This window comes from Lycium ferocissimum, chromosome 10 (genome assembly GCF_029784015.1).
Source record: "Lycium ferocissimum isolate CSIRO_LF1 chromosome 10, AGI_CSIRO_Lferr_CH_V1, whole genome shotgun sequence".
Lineage (NCBI taxonomy): Eukaryota > Viridiplantae > Streptophyta > Magnoliopsida > Solanales > Solanaceae > Lycium > Lycium ferocissimum.
The window spans coordinates 19,118,300-19,140,260 of NC_081351.1; the positions used below are offsets into that span (position 1 = coordinate 19,118,300).

At 35.4% G+C, this 21,961-nt stretch overlaps 1 protein-coding gene across 2 annotated transcripts; it reads left to right on the plus strand.

Moving 5' to 3' along the window:
* The first annotated feature begins 256 nt into the window (after positions 1–256).
* On the plus strand, positions 257–20,757 carry LOC132032698 (phospholipid-transporting ATPase 3-like). 2 transcript variants are annotated; one of them, XM_059422372.1, is made up of 27 exons: positions 257–793; positions 3,843–3,908; positions 4,486–4,547; positions 4,840–4,921; positions 5,569–5,679; positions 7,826–7,903; positions 8,055–8,151; positions 11,217–11,323; positions 11,651–11,716; positions 12,052–12,173; positions 12,268–12,352; positions 12,448–12,525; positions 12,626–12,742; positions 12,939–13,085; positions 13,158–13,262; positions 14,224–14,366; positions 15,089–15,190; positions 15,279–15,342; positions 15,420–15,632; positions 16,324–16,489; positions 16,586–16,665; positions 16,747–16,986; positions 17,684–17,905; positions 17,985–18,152; positions 18,273–18,632; positions 18,710–18,816; positions 20,150–20,757. In XM_059422372.1, the coding sequence occupies exons 1-27, from the start codon at positions 614–616 to the stop codon at positions 20,448–20,450; spliced, it is 3,669 nt and encodes a 1,222-aa protein (XP_059278355.1). In that variant the 5' UTR covers positions 257–613; the 3' UTR covers positions 20,451–20,757. The 2 variants fall into 2 exon arrangements, with proteins under 2 accessions (XP_059278355.1, XP_059278356.1); XM_059422373.1 differs by having other exon boundaries at positions 719–793; positions 4,491–4,547.
* Positions 20,758–21,961: the final 1,204 nt, after the last annotated feature.

The following is a 21,961-nucleotide window of genomic DNA, read 5'->3' on the forward strand; positions in this document are numbered from 1 at the left end:
ATAAGCAAAAAAAAAAATAAGTTGAGCTATCCCAACTTATTTTTTAACTTATAAATCAGCTTATAAATTACTTTTTTTTAAACCCATCCAAACAGGCTCCTGACTACTCGTAAGGAGGGTAAAACAAAAAAACAAAAAATAATTTGAGAGGGAGGGCATATTATTAAGCGCGTGAACTCACACGCGCGCAGCTCCCACGTGCGTATCAGAATTTAATTTTTATATTTTTTCTCACGCGGATAAAATAGAAAATATCCCGTTGCGCAAACAAAGGAATTACAAAAAAGACGAAAGAAGTTCACAACGAAGTCAAATTCTTCGAAGTTTCTTCTTCACTCAATCAACAAATAAATAGTAATTTCAACAAAATGTATAACTTTAATTCATTTTATCGCCGTTGAGTATTGGCGAGATCGAGTAGAAGTTTCTGGAAGTACAAAATATATCAAGTATTTATCGCCGGCGAGATCCATCAGAAGTTTCTAGAAGTGCAATATGTCAGTATTTATCGCCGGCGAGATCGATCAGAAGTTTCTAGAAGTTTCTAGAAGTGCAAAATATATCAGTATTTATCGCCGGCGAGATCCATCAGAAGTTTCTGGAAGATTCTAGAATGTCAGGAGGAGGAGGATGGAGAGGATCTGGATCGGCAGCAAGTAGTAGTAGAGCACCAATGCTAAATCGGATATCATCATCTAGAAGTATTCGTCTTGGTAAAGTACAACCTCAAGCTCCAGGTCATCGTACTGTTTATCTTAATGATCGTGATGCTAATTCCCTTGCTAAATTCAAGGTAATTTCATTCATTTCCAAGCTTTTCTTACTTCTTTTACTGTACTGATGATAAATATGTGTGTGTGTGATTGTGTGTGTGAGTGAGTGAGTGAGTGAGTGAGAGAGAGAGAGTGTTTGTTTATATATTCACTCCGTTTTAATTTATGTGAACCTGTTTGACTGGGCACGGAATTTAAGAAAGAAAAGAAACTTTTAAACTTATGGTGTTAAATGAGTTACATATATTTTGTGTGGCTATAAATCATTGCATAAATGTAAATTATTTTTAAATATTGAAAAAGGTCATTTTTTTGGCATTGACTAATAAGGAAATAGGTTCATATAAATTGAAATGGAGGGAGTAAATATATAGTCTTTTATGACTTCAAATGGAGCAAAATAGATAGTGAGGATTCATATATTTGGCTATAGATTTTGAAGTTGAAAGAAAATTTGAGTTTTTGAAGTTGTGATTGTTGGAACTTGAAGCTGTGTTTGTGAGGGAAGTGAAATTTCTCCCAATAACGGGCAGTTTTTGCAACTTGAAAATATTTTGAATATAAATTTTCAAATCTGATCCAAAATCTATGGCCAAACGCTAGCTTAGTGTGACGTAAGAGAGAGAGAGTTTGTAGATATATGTGTGTGTATATTGTCTTTTATGACTTCTTGTACTTTGATTAGCATATTATTTTTTTGTACTTACTGTTCAGAATGTTACTCCCTCTGTTTCAATTTGTTTGTCTTACTTTCCTTTTTAGTTCGTTTAAAAAAGAATGCCTATTTCCTTTTTTGGCAACTTTTTGATTCCAACTTTTCACATGACATGTTTAAGAAAACAAGATTAAAAGGCATTTTAGTACTTCTACAGATCTTTAATTTAAGACCACAAGATTCAAAAGTCTTCTTTACTTTCTTAAGCTCCGTGCCAAGTCAAAACCAGACAAATAAATTGAAATGGAGAGAGTATCATGCTTGCTGTAGAATTTTGCCATGGATTCTTCATTTCTGTTACTTCCTTTTCTGAGCTGCTTTGAATTGTTTTTCCTTGAGCCGAGGGTCTATCAGAAACAACCTCTCTACCTACAAGGTAGGGGTAAGGTCTGCGTACACTCTTCCCTCCAAAGACCCCACTTGGTGGGATTACACTGGGTATGTTGTTGTAGTATTATCTTTTATGACTTCAAATGGAGCAAAATGGATAGTGAGGATTCATATAGTCTAACTTTTTTTTTTTTTTGATGAAGTAAGTTGTTATATTCGAGGATTCATATAGTCTAACTCCAGCTAACTTGAGATTGAAGGATTGTAGCTGTTATTCTTGTATGTTCCTATAATTGACGGGAAAGCACTGGATGTCTGATTAAATACTGTACATGTCATCTAGTTGTTATGTGTGTTATTTCCACTAAGTGAATTTGGTGAATTTTAATATTTTGAGTCAAGTGGTTACGGAGTAGTACTGAATGGGTAGAGACTTAGTATTAATGTTTATATATTTAAAAATGTTGTCTTTATGACTTCCGATGGAGCAAAATGGATAGTGAGGGAGGGACTAACTTGAGATTGAGGCATAGTAGCTGTTATTCTTGTATATTTGTATAACTGAAGGGGAAGACGGTGTCTGATTAAAATACTGTACATTTCATCTGATTGTTATGCGTGTTATTTCCCCTAAGTGAATTTGGTTACTTTTAATATTTTAAGTCAGTGGGCAGAGGCTCAGTATTAATGTTTATTATTTAAAAAATGTTGTCTTTATGACTTCAAATGGAGCAAAATGGATAGTGAGTGACTAACTTGAGATTGAGGTTTAGCAGCTTTTGTTGTTGTATGTTCATATAATTCAAGGGGAAAGCGGTTGGGTATGGGAATGGAGTTGTTGAAGTGGTGAATGTGTGTTTTGGGATTTGACGACATTGTTTAAGGACTTGGAACTGTTGAGTTTATTATACTGGGTTTATCTAAGGTTTTAGTTGGTGAGAGATGTCTAGATTACAGTAATCAGTTTGAAGAAAAACTGAATGCTTATTCTAATTTCTTCCTGTCCTCTACGTAAATTTTCGGGTTACTTTAAATGAATGACGAATGCGATAGCGTAGAAAAACCTTTATGTTGTCAATGTTTATAAGTTAAACCTTTTTATTTGGATTTAATTTTGATAAACTGACAATGTAAAGATTGATTATGCTATCAATGTAGTTTTAAGGGTTAGCAGGTAAAGGTTTACTTGATTAAAATGAAGTAAAATAATCCTTGCCTTCCTTGCAAGAGGATCTGTTACTCCTGTGTTTGCTGAAGCTTTTTGATCATTTTAAGGCCCCGTTTGTCCATAGATACCAAAAAAAAAAAGTTCACTTTTTTTTGGAATTTTGGAGTAGGAGTTGTGTTTGGCCATAGTTTTTGAAATTGTAGTTTTTGGTGAAATGTAGTTGTAAAAAAGTGAAACTTTTTTGAAAAACAAGTTTTTTGAGTTTTTGGTATTCCGGAATACAACTTCAAGTTGTATTCGGAATTCTCATGGCCAAACACTGATTCCGGAAAAAAGTGAAAAAATTTTCCGGAATAAAGTGAATAATTCTTATGGCCATACGGGGGCTAAATGTGCTTTGGGTGTGTGCTTATTTCCACACACAAAGAATACAAAACAAAGAAAGATGTTCTTGATTCTCATTTAATTTCCTTAAACCCCTTTCCTCTGGAGCTGATACGACTGATTCTGTGCTTTCCTAGCCTCCAAAGGTTTCTTAAACCTGTGATAATATAAGTTAGTTGTTTGGTCAACTGATTAACGGAGAAGGAAAAACAGAAGAAATAAAATTCAGTTGCTTTTTCTGTCAATCTATTTGGATGGATTAGTAAAGTGTAATAAAAAATAAACATGCCTCGTGCTGACACAAAATCGACACAAAATAAAAACATGCCTCGTGCTGACAAGGTGGAGGTAAATGATTTATTAAGGAAAATGTGAAGTGGTAGTCCCTTCTATATAAATTTTGCTCCTCACCAAGCTTGTCGTACACATATTTTAGCTTTGATCTTATTAGTTGCAATGCTTTTCTTTTCAGGGAAATTCTGTTTCAACTACAAAGTATGATGTCCTAACATTCCTGCCAAAGGGGTTATTTGAACAGGTAAGTTGGCTTTGCTCTTATCCTGTGCCCTTTTAAGCTTTTGCTGAATTAAACTTTATGTATCTATTCCGACTTAAACAGAATTTTTTTATTCTTCTGCTGGAAAGCTACACAATATTGGCATATAAGTAGTAGCTTAGTTTTTGAATAAGAGAAGACGAAAATAGTAGGACGTTGCTCCACTAGCCCTGATGCGGATCTTTTGGAAGGAGAGAAATAGTAGAGTTTTTGAAGGGATAGAACATGAAATTATTTACGTGAGCAATATGTCTTTATCCCTATTTCTTTTTGGTGCCCATGAGGTTCCAATTTGTAAGATAATAGGGTTTCTCTTGTAGAGAGTCATCTCATTTTGTAGATTTTGTAACTTTGGTATACAACTTGTATATTGGAGATTTTCCATCAATAATTTATTGAAAAAAAAAATGAAGTGTAGTCTATTAGTGTGTTAGACTGTTAAAGATTATTGTTCAGCAAATCATTTTACATATAGCAAGTGGATTCAGTTTGAATTAGGCTTTAAAAATGAGGCCGTACCCATAACACTCATATTATTTCTGTCTCCTTATTCTGACAGTTCAGGCGGGTGGCTAATCTTTACTTCCTTATGATCTCAATTTTGTCATGCACTCCAATCAGGTATATCAATTTCTACTATTGAATGTACTATGCTGCTCCCCCCCTCTAAATATGCACTAGCTGAAAATGAGTGAAGAGTCGTGTAGAGTATTTTATTGTGTTAAGTATCTAGACTAGATTAGAATTCAATGCTGTGTGATGTTATTGGAGGTTATTTGGCCTTTTCCCCTTTTTATTTGGTCCTGGTTTATAAGTTGTCTTGCAAACTATTTCAAAAAGTTTATTATATTTGGATGACATATGCATGTTTTCTCATGATTTGCATCTGAAAAAATGATCTTGTTTGATGCAGTCCTGTAAGTCCAATAACAAATGTGCTTCCTTTGAGCATGGTGCTTCTTGTTTCTCTTATTAAGGAGGCTTGGGAGGACTGGGTGAGCACTATTTCCTTCATTGACTTCTTTCTCTGTTGGTTCTTAAACTGACTGTTATATATAAGGGAAAAGGGTCAAAAATGCCCCTCTACTTTGGGAAAAGGGCTAAAAATATCCTCCAAATTATATTTGGGTAAAAAATACCCCTCCCGTCATTAAAGTTTTCAAATATACCCTTGTCTTAACGGAAATCCGCAACATAACCCGATTTCATTTTTAAACTCGCTTCATTTAAAACCGACTCAACTAAATAAAAAACGCATATGGGTTGCCCGCTCCTGTGCCTAGTGGCTCCAGATGTAGGACTCGGGAACAAGTTGGTCGCATATGGGTTTTTTATGTAGTTGGGTCGGTTTTAAATGGAGCGGGTTTAAAAATGAAATCGGGTTGTGTTGCGGATTTCCGTTAAGACAGGGTTATATTTGAAAACTTTAATGACGGGAGGGGTATTTGACCCAAAATTAGTTCGGAGGATATTTTTAGCCCTTTTTCCAAAGTAAAGGGGCATTTTTGACCCTTTTCCCTATATATAATGATATTCTTTAAATAGAGTAATATGCTATTGACACCTTTATCCTTTTCCCTCTTGGCTCGTAACTATATGCTTATGCTTTCCTTTCTTGTTGCTTTTTCATTATTTGTAACAGAAGCGTCTTCAGAATGACAAGTCTATTAATAATTCCTCCATAGACATGTTGCAAGACCAGAAATGGGTAGACGTACCTTGGAAGAAGCTGCAGGCTGGAGATATTGTGAGAGTAAGTATAAGTGTGTAATGCGGTCTTTGTACTCTTTTTCACCTTTGCATTGTGTCTTCTAAAGTGGACAATCAGGATATGTTTTACCGTTTCATTTTGTTTGGGTGCTCATTATCAGCATCCATTTTTACATGCTTCTCATTATCAACATCCATTTTTACATGCTTCTCATTATCAACATCCATTTTTACATGCTTTGTAACTTTCCTGGGATCTTTATTTCTTGTTATGTCAATCACTATGTTATAATGAGTAATGAGCCAGGGTGTGAGTATAAGATAAATTGTATTACCAGTGTGGACATTATGAATTCCAGAAGGAGTTTTATATATTTTGGGTTTTAAGAGGTATGCCGCTGTCCCTCCCCTAAATCCTAATAACACACTGTTCCACTAGGCAGTATTGGTAGCCTAGGTAATTGAACCATAGATTGCATCAGAGCATAAGAACTTTAGCTCATAGTTGAAATTGACTATTATGGATAATTAGCTCATGGTGTTTTAGGAGCTGGATATCTGGTCATGACACCAGTTAGTGTGACTATATAGCCTTTCAAATGTTGATTTTGAGCCAACAGTTGGTATGGGGTAGATGGTCTGTGGTAACTTACCAAAATGTGCAGTAAGTCATTTAACCTTATATTTCCCACCTTGTTGGAGCTAAAGTGCATTTGCAGAAGACGTGATACAATTAATATCCATTTTCAATTATGTAAAAGTACTGATTATTTATTTTTAATATCCCATTACTTGCACATCTCTAGCATTTTCTTTATTGATCAGGTAAACATATTTTCATTCATAAACATGGCCACAAAACTGGCCGTATATGAGGGGTCTACCAAAAGGTAAAGAAATCTGCAAAAAGAAATAATTCTCCACAAACTCCACTCAATCTTCTATACAATTGGGAGCTCTATGGGTTGCACCAAAAGAAAATAAGGGATCGAAGGCTACTCCTTAATTGAGAAAAGCTGGACTCCACCCCCTCAAAAGCTCCCCTATTTCTCTCTCTCCACACCACCCACATTAAAGCTAGTGGAACCACGTTCCATGCCCTACGTCTTCTCCTCCTCCTCCGGCTCTTCCAAGTGAACATCAACTCGTTCACAGTTCTTGGCATTACCCAAGGCGTGTCAAACCACCTAAACATATCCCACCGTAGCCTCATAGTAAGACCACAATGAAGAAGAAGATGATTCACATCCTCGCCGTCTCCTTGCACATAAAACACCAGCTGACATAGACAACTTTTCGCTTTCTAAGATTTTCTGCCGTCAAGATCACCCCTCTAGTAGCTAGCCAAGTGAAAAAACACACCTTCCTCGGAACCTTTGGAACCCAAACTGCGTTACAAGGAAAAACTTCATCTTCCCTAATCAAAAGTTTCTCATAAAATGACTTAACGTAGAACATATCATTCTTCCCCAAAGCCCACCACAACGCATCGGGATCATCAACTGAAGTAACTTGCTTATGGAGTAGAGCCAACAATCTTTGAAACTCTCTAGCATATCACTGCTCGATGCAGTTCTGTGCCGCAGACCATCTGTCCATTTCATAGAAAAATGCTAAAGCTGTGTCAAATGAATAAAAGAATACTTGTTCACGAAGTCCATCCCAATTATAGGCTCCTCTTCGTATCAAATTGGTAGCAACAGCCAACAACTCAATAAAGCTGTCTTTCTTATTACCTTATCGAAAAAAAAAAACTGTCTGTCTTACTATAACAAGGGATAAGCCTGGGCTGTTTCATTCATTTGTGAACTATGGGTTAAGCTCTACAATTGGAGGAGCGTGGACCTCCAGTTATTTAGAATGTTGCAGCTTTTGAATATGGTTGAATCTGAAGAGTTCTAAGAAAAATACAGTCTGCTTGTTCAGTCTTGTCATTGTCCTTTCAGCACGGGGATAGACCATCACCGATATGTGGTTGACATTCAGGATGCACACTCATAAATGGAAAACACTTTACACTCTCTCCTCCCTAAATATTTGATTTAGGAAGGAATTTAATTCTGTTCCTCAAATGTAGTGTTAGCACTTCAAACTTTCTTTTAATACAAGTTTCTGAAGGAAACTGATGAGGCAATTCTTTTCATTGTTTGAAAAATGTAAGGTTGTACAAGCTGGCCTTTTTCTTGCAGGTTAAGCAGGATGAGTTCTTTCCGGCAGATCTTCTCTTTCTTGCCAGCACAAACCCAGATGGGGTCTGCTACATTGAGGTTATACTTGATCCGCATCTGATTTTGTTTACATTGTGAGAAAAGATAGGGTGGTCTAAATTATTAGGTATTTGGGTAATGTCATTGATAAACGTGTTGGTCTTCATCTTTTCCATCTTGTTCTTTCCCAACTGGTACATGAATTCCTCAGACGGCGAATTTGGATGGTGAAACTAATTTAAAGATCAGAAAAGCACTGGAGAAGACCTGGGATTATGTCTCTCCTGAGAAAGTATCTGCATTCAGAGGTTTGGTTTCTCTGCTGCTTGTTGACCTATCAAATGTTTCTGCATGATAATGCTTGCAACTTCGACATTTGGTTGCAGAAGTGCAATGAAATTACTTCAAGTCCAGTGAAATATCTAGTTGTAGCATATAGCCTTGAAATAGACATCTGAATTCCTTCTTTCCAGATTTTCCAATTCTCCCTGCTTGATATCCTTCGACGTATCAGATTTGTTTTCAGTCCATGAAAAGTTTAAGATTCAAATATGATTAGCGAGACGAATATTATAAATGTGGGACGCCCTTAAACTAAAAAAGGTTGAAAGACCAAAATACCCTTTTAATAGTATAAATCTATATTTAATTAAATATAACAACAACAACAACAACAACATACCCAGTGAAATCCCATATGCAGATTTACCCCTACCTTGAGAGGTAGAGAGGCTGTTTCTGATAGACCCTCGGCTCAGAAAAAAGCAATAATAAAGCAGGTCACATAGGAAAAAGGAGCAGCAGCTACAACAAAACAGTATGCTAAGCGAAGAACAAGAGACACTAAGTAGTAATAGAAATCAAAAGACAAGAAACTATAGGAGAAATATTGCGACTTCTAGTAAGGAAGGATAAGCGAGACAACGCTCTACTACCTACCAACCTTCTACCCTAATCCTCCTATCTAAGGTGATGTCCTCGAAGCCGCAACCTGCGCCCGTATCTGTCTAATCACCTCTCCAATGTCACGACCCTGCTTTGGCCTACCTCTACCGACTCACGAACACCGTCAAAGCCAACCTTTCACATTCTTTGAAGATTAGTTACTACTGAAAGAATAAAATTATTCAGATAAGACCTGGCATACGTGACTACGAGAGAATACTAGACATATGCAGGTTCTTTTATTATTATTATTATTATTATTGAATATAAATCAATATTTTTAAAAGCGTATTCTGGTCTTTCAAATTTTTAGTTTAGGGCTTCCCAAATTTATAATAGTGTAGAAGATATAGATTTTTTTAGGGATAAGGCACCGTTACCCCCCTGAACTATACCCGAATTTGCTACGACACACCTTACCTTTCCTAGAGTCCTATTACCCCCCTAAACTTATTTAAAACGGAATAATTACCCCCCTAAACGCTGATGCCCACTCTCATATGGGAGAGTGACATACACTCTCTTTGCCACATATGTATTTATTTGTTTTCTTCTTTTTTTTTAAATTTTTTCAGCTTACGTGTCAATTTTTTTTAAAATAAAAATAAAAAACTGAATTTTCATTAAAAAAAATGAGTTTTAAAACCCGTCTTTTTTTTTTAATTTGAAAATTTGATTTTTTTTAAACCCATTTAAAAATAAAAAAATAAAAAAAACTAAAAACATGGATTAAAAAACTGAATTTTCTTTTAAAAAAAGGATTTTTAAAACCCTTTTAAAAAAAAAAATTGAAAATTTGTTTTTTTTTAAAACCGCCATATTTTGAAAAAAGAAAAAAAAAACTGAAAAATATTTTTTTTTAAATATGGAAAAATGGATTTGTTAAAAATATGGAAAACTTGATTATTTTTTTAAAATGTCTTAAAAAATCTTGATTTCATTTTCTTAGGACACTTTTATTTTTCAAATAAAATCCGGAAAAATGTTTTTCTTGCCAAAATGTGAAAAAAACTGAATTTTTATAAAATTTTGAAAAAATTAATTATTTTCTTAACATGTGAAAAACCCGTTTTTTAAAACTAAATGTGGAAGACTAGATTTATTTTCAAATTTTTAAGAAAATGCAGATTTTAAGAAAAAAAATTAAGTTTTCCCCTTTTTTATGTTTCTCACTCTCTCAAGAGAGTGAAACACACTCTCTTTGCCACATCAGCGTTTAGGGGGTAATTATTCCGTTTTAAATAAGTTTAGGGGGTAATAGGGCCGATTGAAAGGTAAGGTGTGTCGTATTATTAGCAAATTCGGAGTATAGTTCGGGGTAATGGTGCCTTATCCCATTTTTTTATTTAAAGCACTGATTTATGAAGAGATAATTTATTTTTGTCTACCAATTGCACTGAATATTAAAAAAATTAAACATAAAGGGAGAATAAAATTAATACGTCTACCTTTTTCATGTCAAATTATATAGAACAAGTGGGTAAAAAGAAATAGAAGAAATAGTTAATAAGCACTATCAAGTCATGTTTCTTTAAATCATATAGGGGGATCCTTTATCCCCATACCTGTTTGTGTTGGTTATGGAAATTTTCAGCAGTATGTTGAAGAAAGCAGAATTAATAGGATGGATTAAGGTCTGAATATTAGCAGAAGGGGCGGTGTTAGCTATGATATTTCTCACATCCTATATGCAGATGATACCCTGATGATTTGTGAAGCAAAGAAAGAGCAATTTCTTACATAGTATATGTACAACATACACATAAAAACACATCTTAACAGTACAGTTCACAAGTTTACATTTTAACATTCTGATGTCTTTTGGGTCATTAGAAAAATATTTTTGTATACAAGTTTTATAATATGGAAGGCGAGGAACTCTAGATGTTTTGAAGATACAAGTTGCACTTACAGAAGATTAAATCAGATTGTATTCTTCTTTTTGGTTTTTGGTGTAAGTTTGAATACATAGATAATCATGAGGTAATCTTAGATGTTTTAAGATCCTTGTAAGAAGAACAAGGTTGATGTAATAATTCATTTTGGTTTCTAACACAGTATTTTTTTCTGATGTCTATATATATATAAACACAAAATATGTTACCTTTTCAAAAAAAAAAAAAAAAGTTTTCACAATACCTAACACGAGATACAATGTGCAAGGAACGTTTCAAGAAACTAGTCTATATATGTCAATGAAGGATGCTATTTAAAAACATTTAAGATGTGCAACCATGTGTATCATGATATCTTGCAGATGCTTCCCAGCAGAAATATTATTGCTAATTGTACATCAGAATTATGATGACGAATGTCAATTTTGTCTCTTCCCTAGTGACTGCGCGATCAATCTGTTTCTAACTTTAGGAAGATTTTGCCTGATACGACAACGTGTTTGATGTGTTCTCTTTTATTTTTCTTTTACCAGGTGAAGTACAATGTGAGCAACCTAATAACTCATTGTACACATTCACTGGCAATCTGATAATTCAAAAGCAAACCTTGCCACTTAATCCAAATCAACTTCTTTTACGGGTATGTACTCTTTTTCTTATGTTGTTTCCCCATTTGTTTATTTTATGGTTCTGGCTTTAAGTATTGTATGTTATACACCGATAAGAAAAAAGTATTGCATGTCATATCTTAGTTATAGTTCACAGTAAATGCATCTTTGAGCAGATATCCTAGATGACCGTGATCTCTTCTTGGTCTTTTATTCACCTGCTATTCTTGTCAATTCCCTTTTATGACTTATCTTTGAGTTTGTGTCTGCTAAATTGTGATGTTTCTTCTCTAATTCATAGTACATTTGGTGAATTTTAATTTCATGTTTTCTTCTTGATATCGCTGTATTTCTTCCAGGGTTGCAGTCTAAGAAACACTCATTACATTGTTGGGGCTGTCATTTTCACTGGGCAAGAAACAAAGGTTTTTAAATCTGAATTGAAGTTATAATTTACCTTTTATCTTCTCCTCCCCTCGTCCTGTTGTTATCTTTTTGAGGGTTTAGCATACCTTTGTTTTAGCATTCTTGTCAAGAAGTTTCAAAGAAGTAGATTTAATGTCATCATCTCCCTAATGATGTTCTCTCGAACTATTTTGCTGCTTTTGTGGTATAAAGTTGCAGTAGTCAGTAGCAACCTTGTTTTATATGATATTTTATATTGTGGTTTCTACATCTCTTTGCTTTGTGGCTTTTGCTGCTTGGCTGTTCACTTTGGTTCTTATTCTCAGTTGCTTCTGCTAACCAAGTTGAATCACAGGTTATGATGAATTCTATGAAAATTCCTTCCAAGAGAAGCACTTTGGAGAAGAAACTTGACAAACTTATTATCGCTCTTTTTAGCGCTCTCTTGTGCATGTGTCTCTTGGGAGCCATAGGCAGGTTTGATCAATTGCTATACCCGTCCTGCCATGTTAGAACTTCTGTTACATTCTCCTCTATGCTGAAAATTCTGGATTTGCTTGAATTTTTGCAGCGGTATCTTTATAAATAAGAAGTACTATTATTTGCGGTTTGAAAGTGGTTCAGAGCCACAATCCGATCCGGACAATAGATTTGTGGTAATTGTGTAGATCTGACATATTTATCTTTTCCCTTGTCTGTGCAGTACTTCTCCCTATTTCTGTCTCCAATTACTCTTTTGCTGTCTGCTCAGGTTGCAGTTCTGACCATGTTCACCTTAATCACTCTCTATTCACCGATTATTCCAATCTCTCTCTATGTCTCCGTTGAGGTAGATTATTGTCAGTTTCTTTGTTTTTATTTGGTGTTTTGCAGAATTTTGATTAATATTCCGTCCGCTTTGGTTTTCTTTTTCTGTTCTTCACTTTCAGATGATTAAATTTATACAATCCAATAAGTTTATCAATAACGACTTGCGCATGTACCATGCTGAGAGTAATACCCCTGCTCAGGCTAGGACTTCTAATTTGAACGAGGAACTTGGGCAGGTAAATGTTTATGCTGTTACAAAGTGGTTGTTGAAATTAATTTGTTAGACAATCTTTATGTGCACTAACATTAACAGTGCTTTTGCACAAGAAGGAAGCAACCATGTTTGCTTCAATTTTTTCCCTCAGCACCAGTGTATGCAGCGCGTTCTCAACAAATGTGTTCTTGAGGCACTGACTATTTCTCTATGGACAGGTGGAATACATATTCTCTGACAAAACTGGAACTCTCACGAGGAACTTGATGGAGTTTTTCAAGTGTTCAATCGGTGGAGAGATATATGGCACAGGTGTTAGTGAAATTGAGATGGGAACTGCTCAGCGAAGTGGGCTGAAAGTTGAGGTAAATATATTCTTGGGCAAGATAAGACAGATTCATGGCTGGGCCTTTTGTTGATCTAGAGAATTGTTACAGGTTAAGAAATCATCAACAGAAGCACGAGAGAAAGGTTTCAATTTTGATGATGCTCGGCTGATGCGAGGTGCCTGGAGGAATGAACCTAATCCTCATTCATGCAGGGTAAATATTTGATTATTATGTGTGGAATAAAAGGGGAACATGAGTTTCTTTTGTAGTGATAATTGTTACATTCGAACAATCGAATATCATAGATTTTCTTTTGAAAAGAAATAGAAAAGAAAAGAAAAGATAATTGCTGTTTTTAAATTATCTTGTTTTCTTAATTAAGAGTTTCGCCTTCTTACTTTTGAAGTTTGTAGCATCAAATTCACCCAAATCTTTATTCTTTAAACAACACTATATTAGTAGTGAAAATGTTTTTTTTTTTTTTTATCTCTTGCTTTCTTCTCTGTCGTTCTTCCTTTTGAGGTTAGTAGACTTGAAACGAATAATAAGATAAGGCAGATCACATAATTCAATGTGATAACACAGGTTCTGTCTTGAGTCTTACCACTGTCCATTAACAAAATATTTCCCACATGCTAGGGACAAGAAAAAAAGAAAGGCATCACATGAGGTGGTGTATACAGATCTGAAAGTGTCTCCTTGCTACTTTTAGATGAAGTGGTTCCACATTGTAACCTAAATTCCCTTTCTTTCCTAATTCAATTTCCATGTTTAACTTGGTATGGTTATTAAGAGGAGTTGATATATGTGTTGGCTGGTTTTATTTGGGGGAGAATGTGGGCTCATAGTTTGCTTTTTTGATTGTTAGTATCAGAAGAGATGCAATTACATTACGAGAGTTGAAGTGGGTCCAATGTAACTTCTTCTACCATAATATATATCATAGAACTTTCTTTCTTAGGAAGGTGAAATTTATTTTAAGATGCTGGGAAAAGGGAAGGTGAAGATTTTATGTAAGGAATGAAGGAAGTAAACTTGCAGGGTATCTTTTTGTGTCTGAACTTACCTTCATGTTGAGTTGACCTTGTGCAGAAAACTTTCACATGAGTACATTAACTTACTTATCTAGCACTCATACATCACTAGTTTAATGAGGCCCGGGTTGTTTGTTCAGGAATTTTTCAGATGCCTTGCTATATGCCATACTGTGCTGCCTGAAGGTGAAGAGAACCCAGAAAAAATACGATATCAAGCAGCATCCCCTGATGAGTCTGCTTTGGTTGTAGCAGCAAAGAACTTTGGCTTCTTCTTTTACAAGTGCGCATCTCTTTAGAATTTCTGTTACATGTGTGTCTTCCATAAGGCTCTCTTTGTTGAAACTTCGTCTATGAAATAAATGTAGAAGGTTACTAACATAAGCCATTAGGTTGGAAAATTCAGGAATATGGTTATTTACATATCAAAGTAGTGAAAATAGTCATTATCTGATGGGAGAACACTCGGCATGTGAAGAGAATAAGTGCCTATATATGAAGAATAGTTGTCATCAGAAAGCTACTATAGTATCCGGTTCCTTCTGTTATTTACTTATGTTATTCAAGCATGTGAGAAGAGAATAAATCACAAAACATTTTCAGCAGGATGCCGTTCCTGGTGCCTGCTCCAGAGGTGAGTTCGGGGGGGGAAGGGGCTGACAGAGTTCCAACTGATGGATAAAATGGATAGTTTTTGTTTTCTCTATGGTGGGCTACTTCTGAGTCACATGTTTTATTTTTCTCAGCTGCTGTTGCACTTAGATAGCTTTTTTCAGTGAGTAATTGATCTACTTAAAACAGTAAAGAAAAATTAGCTGTGCAATGGTTAGAAAGAAGGCATTTTCTATCAAAAGGGGGGCATTATGGTAGGACTAGATTTCTTGCACTAAACATCTTCAAGGTATCAGATTCTAGGAAGAGTTAGTCATACTGCTTTGTGGCGCTGTTACTGCTTTTCTATTTTTAGCTGGGTCACTTATAACCACGAATATAAATTTTCTGCAGACGCACACCAACTATGATTTATGTGCGAGAGTCTCATGTTGAGAAGATGGGGAAGATTCAAGATGTTCCTTATGAGATTCTAAATGTTCTTGAATTCAACAGGTGTCAGCACATCCTAACTTGTATATCAATTTTGATTACCTGCATGATGGTAACGAGGTTGACCATTATTCTTTTGTTCTATTTTTAGTACGAGAAAGCGCCAGTCTGTTGTATGTCGCTATCCTGAAGGAAGATTGGTTCTCTACTGTAAGGTAGGGACTTTATGTGGAAAGATGTATTTGAGGAGATTCCTTTAGTAAGAAAATATCATATAACCTATTTATCTCAGGGTGCAGATAATGTAATTTATGAGAGGTTGCTTGACGGAGACAATGATTTGAAGAAAAGAAGTAGGGAACAGTTGGAGGAATTTGGGGCTGCTGGACTTCGGACACTTTGCTTGGCTTATAGAGATTTAACCCCTGATATGTACGAAAAATGGAATGAGAAATTCATTCAAGCAAAATCTTCTCTCCGAGACCGTGAAAAGAAATTGGATGAGGTGACCATAGTGTGAACTATTGCTCTTTAAGTTTATATCTTCTTTGATTTGCACCTTTTTGACTGTTCTGATTTTTCTCCGCGATTGACTTTTGTCATGACTGTTTATTGTCCGTTTTGTTGTGATGACATTTTAGTTTGAGTGGCAACGTGCAACTTTATGCATTTAAGTTCTAATTTCCATTGGATTTGCTTGTTTTAGCCGTATTATGCTCATCATTTAACAATTTTTTATTGAAGTGGTGGTTTTCTTTTCTCAGTTTGTGATGCCAAACACTCTGCTCCTGTCTTGCACTGTGTAGTCCTGATTATCAGAAGCTTCTTGTTATTCTTTTTCTGATTTGAATAACACATCTGAGAAGTTTTTTGCCAACTCTTTATCCACCCACCTTGAGAAAAAGTGATCATTCTAGAGATTGGATGATGTAGCTATCACCTGCATAAAACCTGACTGCTAAATGGTTTATTTAAAATTTTAAGCATCTTTGCATATCGGTGTCTTGTGTTACTGTATTCTTGAATACACATATATATGGATGGAAGTAATATATTGGGTGACAATTATTGTTGATATAATCATAATTATGGTTACTCTCACAGTATGTGCTTTAACTTGGAATTCTTCTCCTGTTATTGTTGATGTCGAGGTTTTGTTGGTGGTGAAAAGAGTCTCAGCATATAGCATTTTACAGGTGGCAGAACTTATAGAAAAGGATCTTGTCTTGATTGGATGCACTGCTATAGAAGATAAGCTTCAAGAAGGTGTACCTGAGTGCATAGACACTCTTTCAAGGGCTGGAATTAAGATTTGGGTGCTTACTGGTGACAAATTGGAAACAGCAATAAATATAGCTTATGGTTGGCAACTTGGCATTGATGATAGGCAGTTTATCATTTTTTGATCTCGATTCTACTTGCACCATCTTATCCTAGTCTCATTTGCATCTATTGCAGCGTGCAAGTTGATCAATAACAACATGAAACAATTTATCATTAGTTCCGAAACTGATGCAATCAGAGAAGTGGAAGATAGAGTGAGCGTACTTCTCAATGGTCATGCTTGTCAGTTACAAAATACACACTGTTCAACGATTCGTTTTTGTGTTCATCCGCAGGGTGATCTAGTGGAGCTTGCTAGTTTTATGAAAGAAACAGTGCAGACCGAGCTTAAAAGATGTTATGAGGAAGCTCAAGAGCATCTTCGTTCTGCTTCTGGACCAAAATTAGCACTAATAATTGATGGGAAGTGTTTGATGTATGCATTAGACCCGAGTCTTCGTGTAATGCTGTTGAATTTAAGCTTGAATTGCAGTGCAGTGGTTTGCTGCCGTGTTTCTCCTTTGCAGAAAGCACAGGTGAGGTCACGCAGGTGGTCTTTCTTTGAATGGTTACAACAGTAGTAACTTTGAACTTGCCTTTTTTTGTCATCTTTAACTGAACCTTAGTGTCTGTTAAATATACAACAATTATGCCTCAGTCCCAAGCACGTTGGGGTCTGTTGAATATGGGTGACACTTCATTTAATTCCTGTTGCAGCATCATCAGTCTTGTAATTGTCAAGCTGACTTGTAGTTTCTTCAAATTGAGCTGTTCATGCTTGGTTAATGAACATATTGGGTAGAGTCATCTATCTTTATGTCTGTTATCCCGTCATGCAACTTGACAGAGAACAAATGTCTTTTTTGAATCAATAAAAGACATATCTCATTGTTGCTATATCACTTCATAGTAAAAGATCATTATTCTCGGAACATATTCAAAAAGAAAGAAGAGCGATGTTGTTAGTCTTAGATATCTTATGTTCTTGAAAAAACATACCAAACCTCATTATTCTCAGATATATAGTGTTCTGAAATTTCTCTTTTGGGGTTCCCATCTCTTAAGGAAAGTTTAGGTTGCTTCAGGTATCACTTTGTTTTTTTCTAGTTTCACAGTGTAATTCTCCAAGTTACTGACAAAAACATTGTAATTTCTTTTTAAGTTAGGATGAGCTTTTTGATTGTAAATCCTCTTGGTGATCAGGCTTTCGCGACTTCTTCCATTTCTTTTCAGGTGACAAGCTTGGTTAAGAAGGGGGCAAATAGAATAACTCTCAGCATCGGTGATGGAGCTAATGATGTAAGTATGATTCAAGCTGCTCATGTTGGTGTTGGAATAAGTGGACAGGAGGGAATGCAAGCAGTTATGGCTAGTGATTTCGCAATAGCTCAGTTCCGTTTTCTCGCTGATTTACTGCTTGTCCATGGACGCTGGTCATATCTGAGAATATGCAAGGTTTACCTTACTCTTTGTGCACAAAAAAATGTATGATGTCTTTTGGGGTAATTATGTGATCTAGAAGTTTTACATGCAGGTCGTCACATATTTCTATTACAAGAATCTGACATTTACCCTGACTCAATTTTGGTTTACCTTCCGGACGGGATTCTCCGGTCAGAGGTTCTATGATGATTGGTTCCAGTCTCTCTATAATGTGATGTTCACAGCTCTTCCCGTTATTGTTCTTGGGCTTTTTGAAAAGGTATGTAAATGTTATAGTTTGTTACTGCAAAACAGCGTATGATGGCAATTAAATCAGCTTATTCTCCAATTGTTACGTTATTCTTTTTTTGGCATTGCTACATCTCTATTGTGTATTTAGGATGTCAGTGCTTCCCTCTCCAAGAAATATCCTGAGCTATACAAGGAAGGAATAAGGAATACTTTCTTCAGATGGAGAGTTGTGGTCATCTGGGCCTTCTTTGCAATATATCAATCATTGGTCTTGTATTATTTTGTAATTGCTTCGAGTACAAAGGGCATGAATTCAGCTGGCAAGATTTTTGGCCTGTGGGATGTCAGTACAATGGCTTTCTCTTGTGTTGTTGTAACTGTCAATTTGCGTCTACTTATGATGTGCAACACAATTACAAGATGGCATCACATCACTGTTGGAGGGAGCATATTATTGTGGTTCATATTTTTCTTTATCTATTCAAGTATTTCCTTGCCAAAAGAACAGGCGAGTTTAGTCACTTATTTACTGTATTCTTGTGAGTGTTCATATGCTACTATGTCTGATATTCCTCCTCACTGCAGAAGAATATCTATTTGGTCATCTATTCCTTGATGAGCACGTTTTATTTCTACCTTGCTTTGCTCCTTGTACCTGTTGCTGCTCTTTTTGGCGACTTCATTTATCAGGGGTAAGTTCTTTTAGTTAATTTTCAAGTTCTCGTAACTAATATTATGATAGGTATTTTATTTGTTAAAAGAAAAATATTGTAGGTATTGCAGTATTGTGGATTTGGCTGGACTCTGTTTCTAAATTTTGTCAAGTCAATCTAAATTTCCTTTGAAGAAAATATTATTCTAGTGGTAATAAAATCTGTTTGTGTATGAGAACAACCATGCTCATTTGTGGATCCGCCCTGCCAATTTGATTAAGCATGAACCTTCATGCAGTTGAACCATTTGCAACTGGCTCGGGCCATGCTCTGCTTTTCATTGATTACCACAACTTTCGTTTTCCGGTTGGATTTATGCTGCTGGATAAACTTTTTACTGCTAGTTCCTTGTTGGATCTAGTGTTACCAAAAGTGAAAAGTTAAAAACAAAGGCGTTGAGGTCTGTTGGGGTTTTGAGCACTAACCACAAATAAAGCATGGGCTTAATGAGAAAAAGGCACAAACAAAAGAGAAGATATGATACTATTAATACTAGCAAATGTATGAAAAAATGAATTGAAACAATTATAGTTAAGTGAAACAATTATTATTTGATTATCAAAAAAGAAACAATTATTATCTTGTGCGGCCCCCTTCAAAACAAAGCTCATGGCTGATGAGATCCACACCCTAGCATCTTAGTGCTTGACTGAAGCACTCCCTAAGCGAGAACCACTGCAGATGCTAGGTACCTTAAGCGGTTGCTTAAGTAATATAATGTGAATAAGATATCATTCCCTCAAAGACTTATCAATTAGCTACTAGAGTAATGATTTTTTCTTTTGAGAAAGGTAACAATCTTATAAATTTAGAGCACAAAGGCCGTTCTACTAGCCATATTTATATTTCAAAAAGCAAATGTCCTTGTTCCTTTGTTGTGTCTCTGGCATATCAATCTATCATCTGACATAGTTGGTTCCTGAAACTGCTCCAGAACTTTGGAAAACTAAACAACTCTACTGATCTCCCAATTTTAAAATTTAAGTGACATCCTTGTTGACTCTAGGGATCCCCTACTTTGGCTTCAGGTTGCAAAAATGAGACTGGATGTTGGGGAACACATTCTAAAGTGGTCCATTTCCAATCCAGCTGTCATTCAAAAAAGGATGTTTTCCTTCCATTTCCAACTTTAATTGACACATTATTAACAAAAGAAGACACATGTTTCTAATAGATTTTCAAACATTAATTCCATAAAGTGTAGATACCAGTTACCACCTTTGAGCTCCAAATCTCTTATGCTCTTGCTTTAAATATGTATATATTTGGATGATTTGTTGTCTTGTTTAACATTACTAGGTGCTTTTTCCAGGGTTCAAAGATGGTTTTTCCCCTATGATTATCAGATCGTTCAGGAAATTCACAGGCATGAGATTGACAGTCGGATGAGTTTACTGGAGATTGAAAATGAGCTTACACCCGAAGAAGCAAGGAGTTATGCGATTAGGCAACTTCCCGGACAGAAATCAAAACACACTGGTTTTGCCTTTGATTCACCTGGTTACGAGTCATTTTTTGCATCTCAGGCTGGTGTCTCAATCCCCCAAAAGGCATGGGATGTAGCGAAGAGGGCAAGTATGAGACCACGGTCAAAGATGCCTCGAGAAAACTGACTTCGAGATCATACAAATTTTCCCCGCTTAACAGTAATGTACTTCTCTTTTGACCTAGACAATTTAGTTAATAGGTAGAATTAGTTGTGTAATATCTTATCATCTAGTCTTATTCTTTCACACACTTTCCTCACCCTTGTGACTTTTTGGAATATAGTCACAATTAGGTTTAGTGAGCTTGTAGTAAAATTAGTTTAGAAGAAAATATGTACACTATCTGGAAGTGGGAGTAACTGAAATCTATTTATTGATAGCTTGTGTATTCCTAAGGAACATGATTAATATATTAGTCTTGTTGCAGTAGTAATACTATGGCTGTGTTTGGTTATCTTGCCCTGTCCCCGGCACTGGCCAGAGGCAGATCGGGGATTTGAACTTTATGGATTCGGACTCGAAATTTTACCACATCCCATCTAACTCAGCCAACTAAATCTCCCTCTTTTGTACCTTTTCTTATTATCTTTTACTATACTAATCTCAAACATGGTGATTCTGTTGTATAATGATAATCACTCGATTGACATCTTCAATCCTTGAAGATTAATCAACTAGTAGTGTTTCAATTTCAGGCCTTTGCACGACGTGTTGGGTAAGAACATGAGTATGGAATCAGTGTTAGGTAAGAACATGAGTATGGAATCAATATATAGAATGGCCATAACGAACTCCCTGGCATATGAAATTTTCTAGATAACTTCTTCGCAGTCCCTCTCTGGATATTTTCCTTCAATTTTCTAGATAAATGTCTTCACAATTCTACTTATTCATTTCGCAATTATTGCAACTATTTTAGGCAGCAATAGGATTTGATTTTAGTTAAGTTTTTGGAAGTATTACTTCTGACTTCTGAGGTGTTTTTAGAAAGTATTGCATCCAACGATCCAAACATTGTTTATATGATTTGGTTTATGTTTGGTAGTGTTGTTTGGATTTTGGTTGGGAAATAGGGTATGCGTTTGGTATTTGTTTTGTATTTTTGGTTTTGAAAATGGCTTCTAAACGCACTTTAAGACGACTAATGACTTTTTTGCCAGTCATTTATCACTGTTTATTACAAATACTCATTTTTGCCAATATCCATGCAAACATCTTGAGAACAAATAACGTTGACTTAGGTTAGGCAAGTAGTACTATTGTCATTTCAATTTATGTAACATCGTTTCATGACTTGCCACGAAGTTTAAATAAAAATAATAAAAAAAAAACTTGTGGAATTTGTAGTTAGATTTTTTTTTTCAAATGCGTCATTCCTTTTTAAATAGTTTAACAAAAGAATATTGTCACATAAACTGGATTGAAGGAGTTATAGAATTTGATGAATATAACAATCTGTCTATTGTTTAAAGTTATTCCTTACGGGTTCGGAAGTACTTCATATATCAACCGTAGTGGAACGGCGGAAACCTTAAAAGCACTTGTAACCAAAACAAAAATCCCATTAACCAACAAAGGCTAGTTCTTAACTATATTGTTCGATTGAGACTATCACCTTCCTATTAATTTGAGTAAGA

Coding starts and splice junctions, on each gene's coding strand:
- LOC132032698 (XM_059422372.1), top strand. CDS start 614: ATGTCAGGAGGAGGAGGATGGAGAGGATCTGGATCGGCAGCAAGTAGT. Junction 4,548..4,839: donor TTGTCATGCACTCCAATCAG/GTATATCAATTT, acceptor TGTTTGATGCAG/TCCTGTAAGTCCAATAACAA. Junction 7,904..8,054: donor ATGGGGTCTGCTACATTGAG/GTTATACTTGAT, acceptor TGAATTCCTCAG/ACGGCGAATTTGGATGGTGA.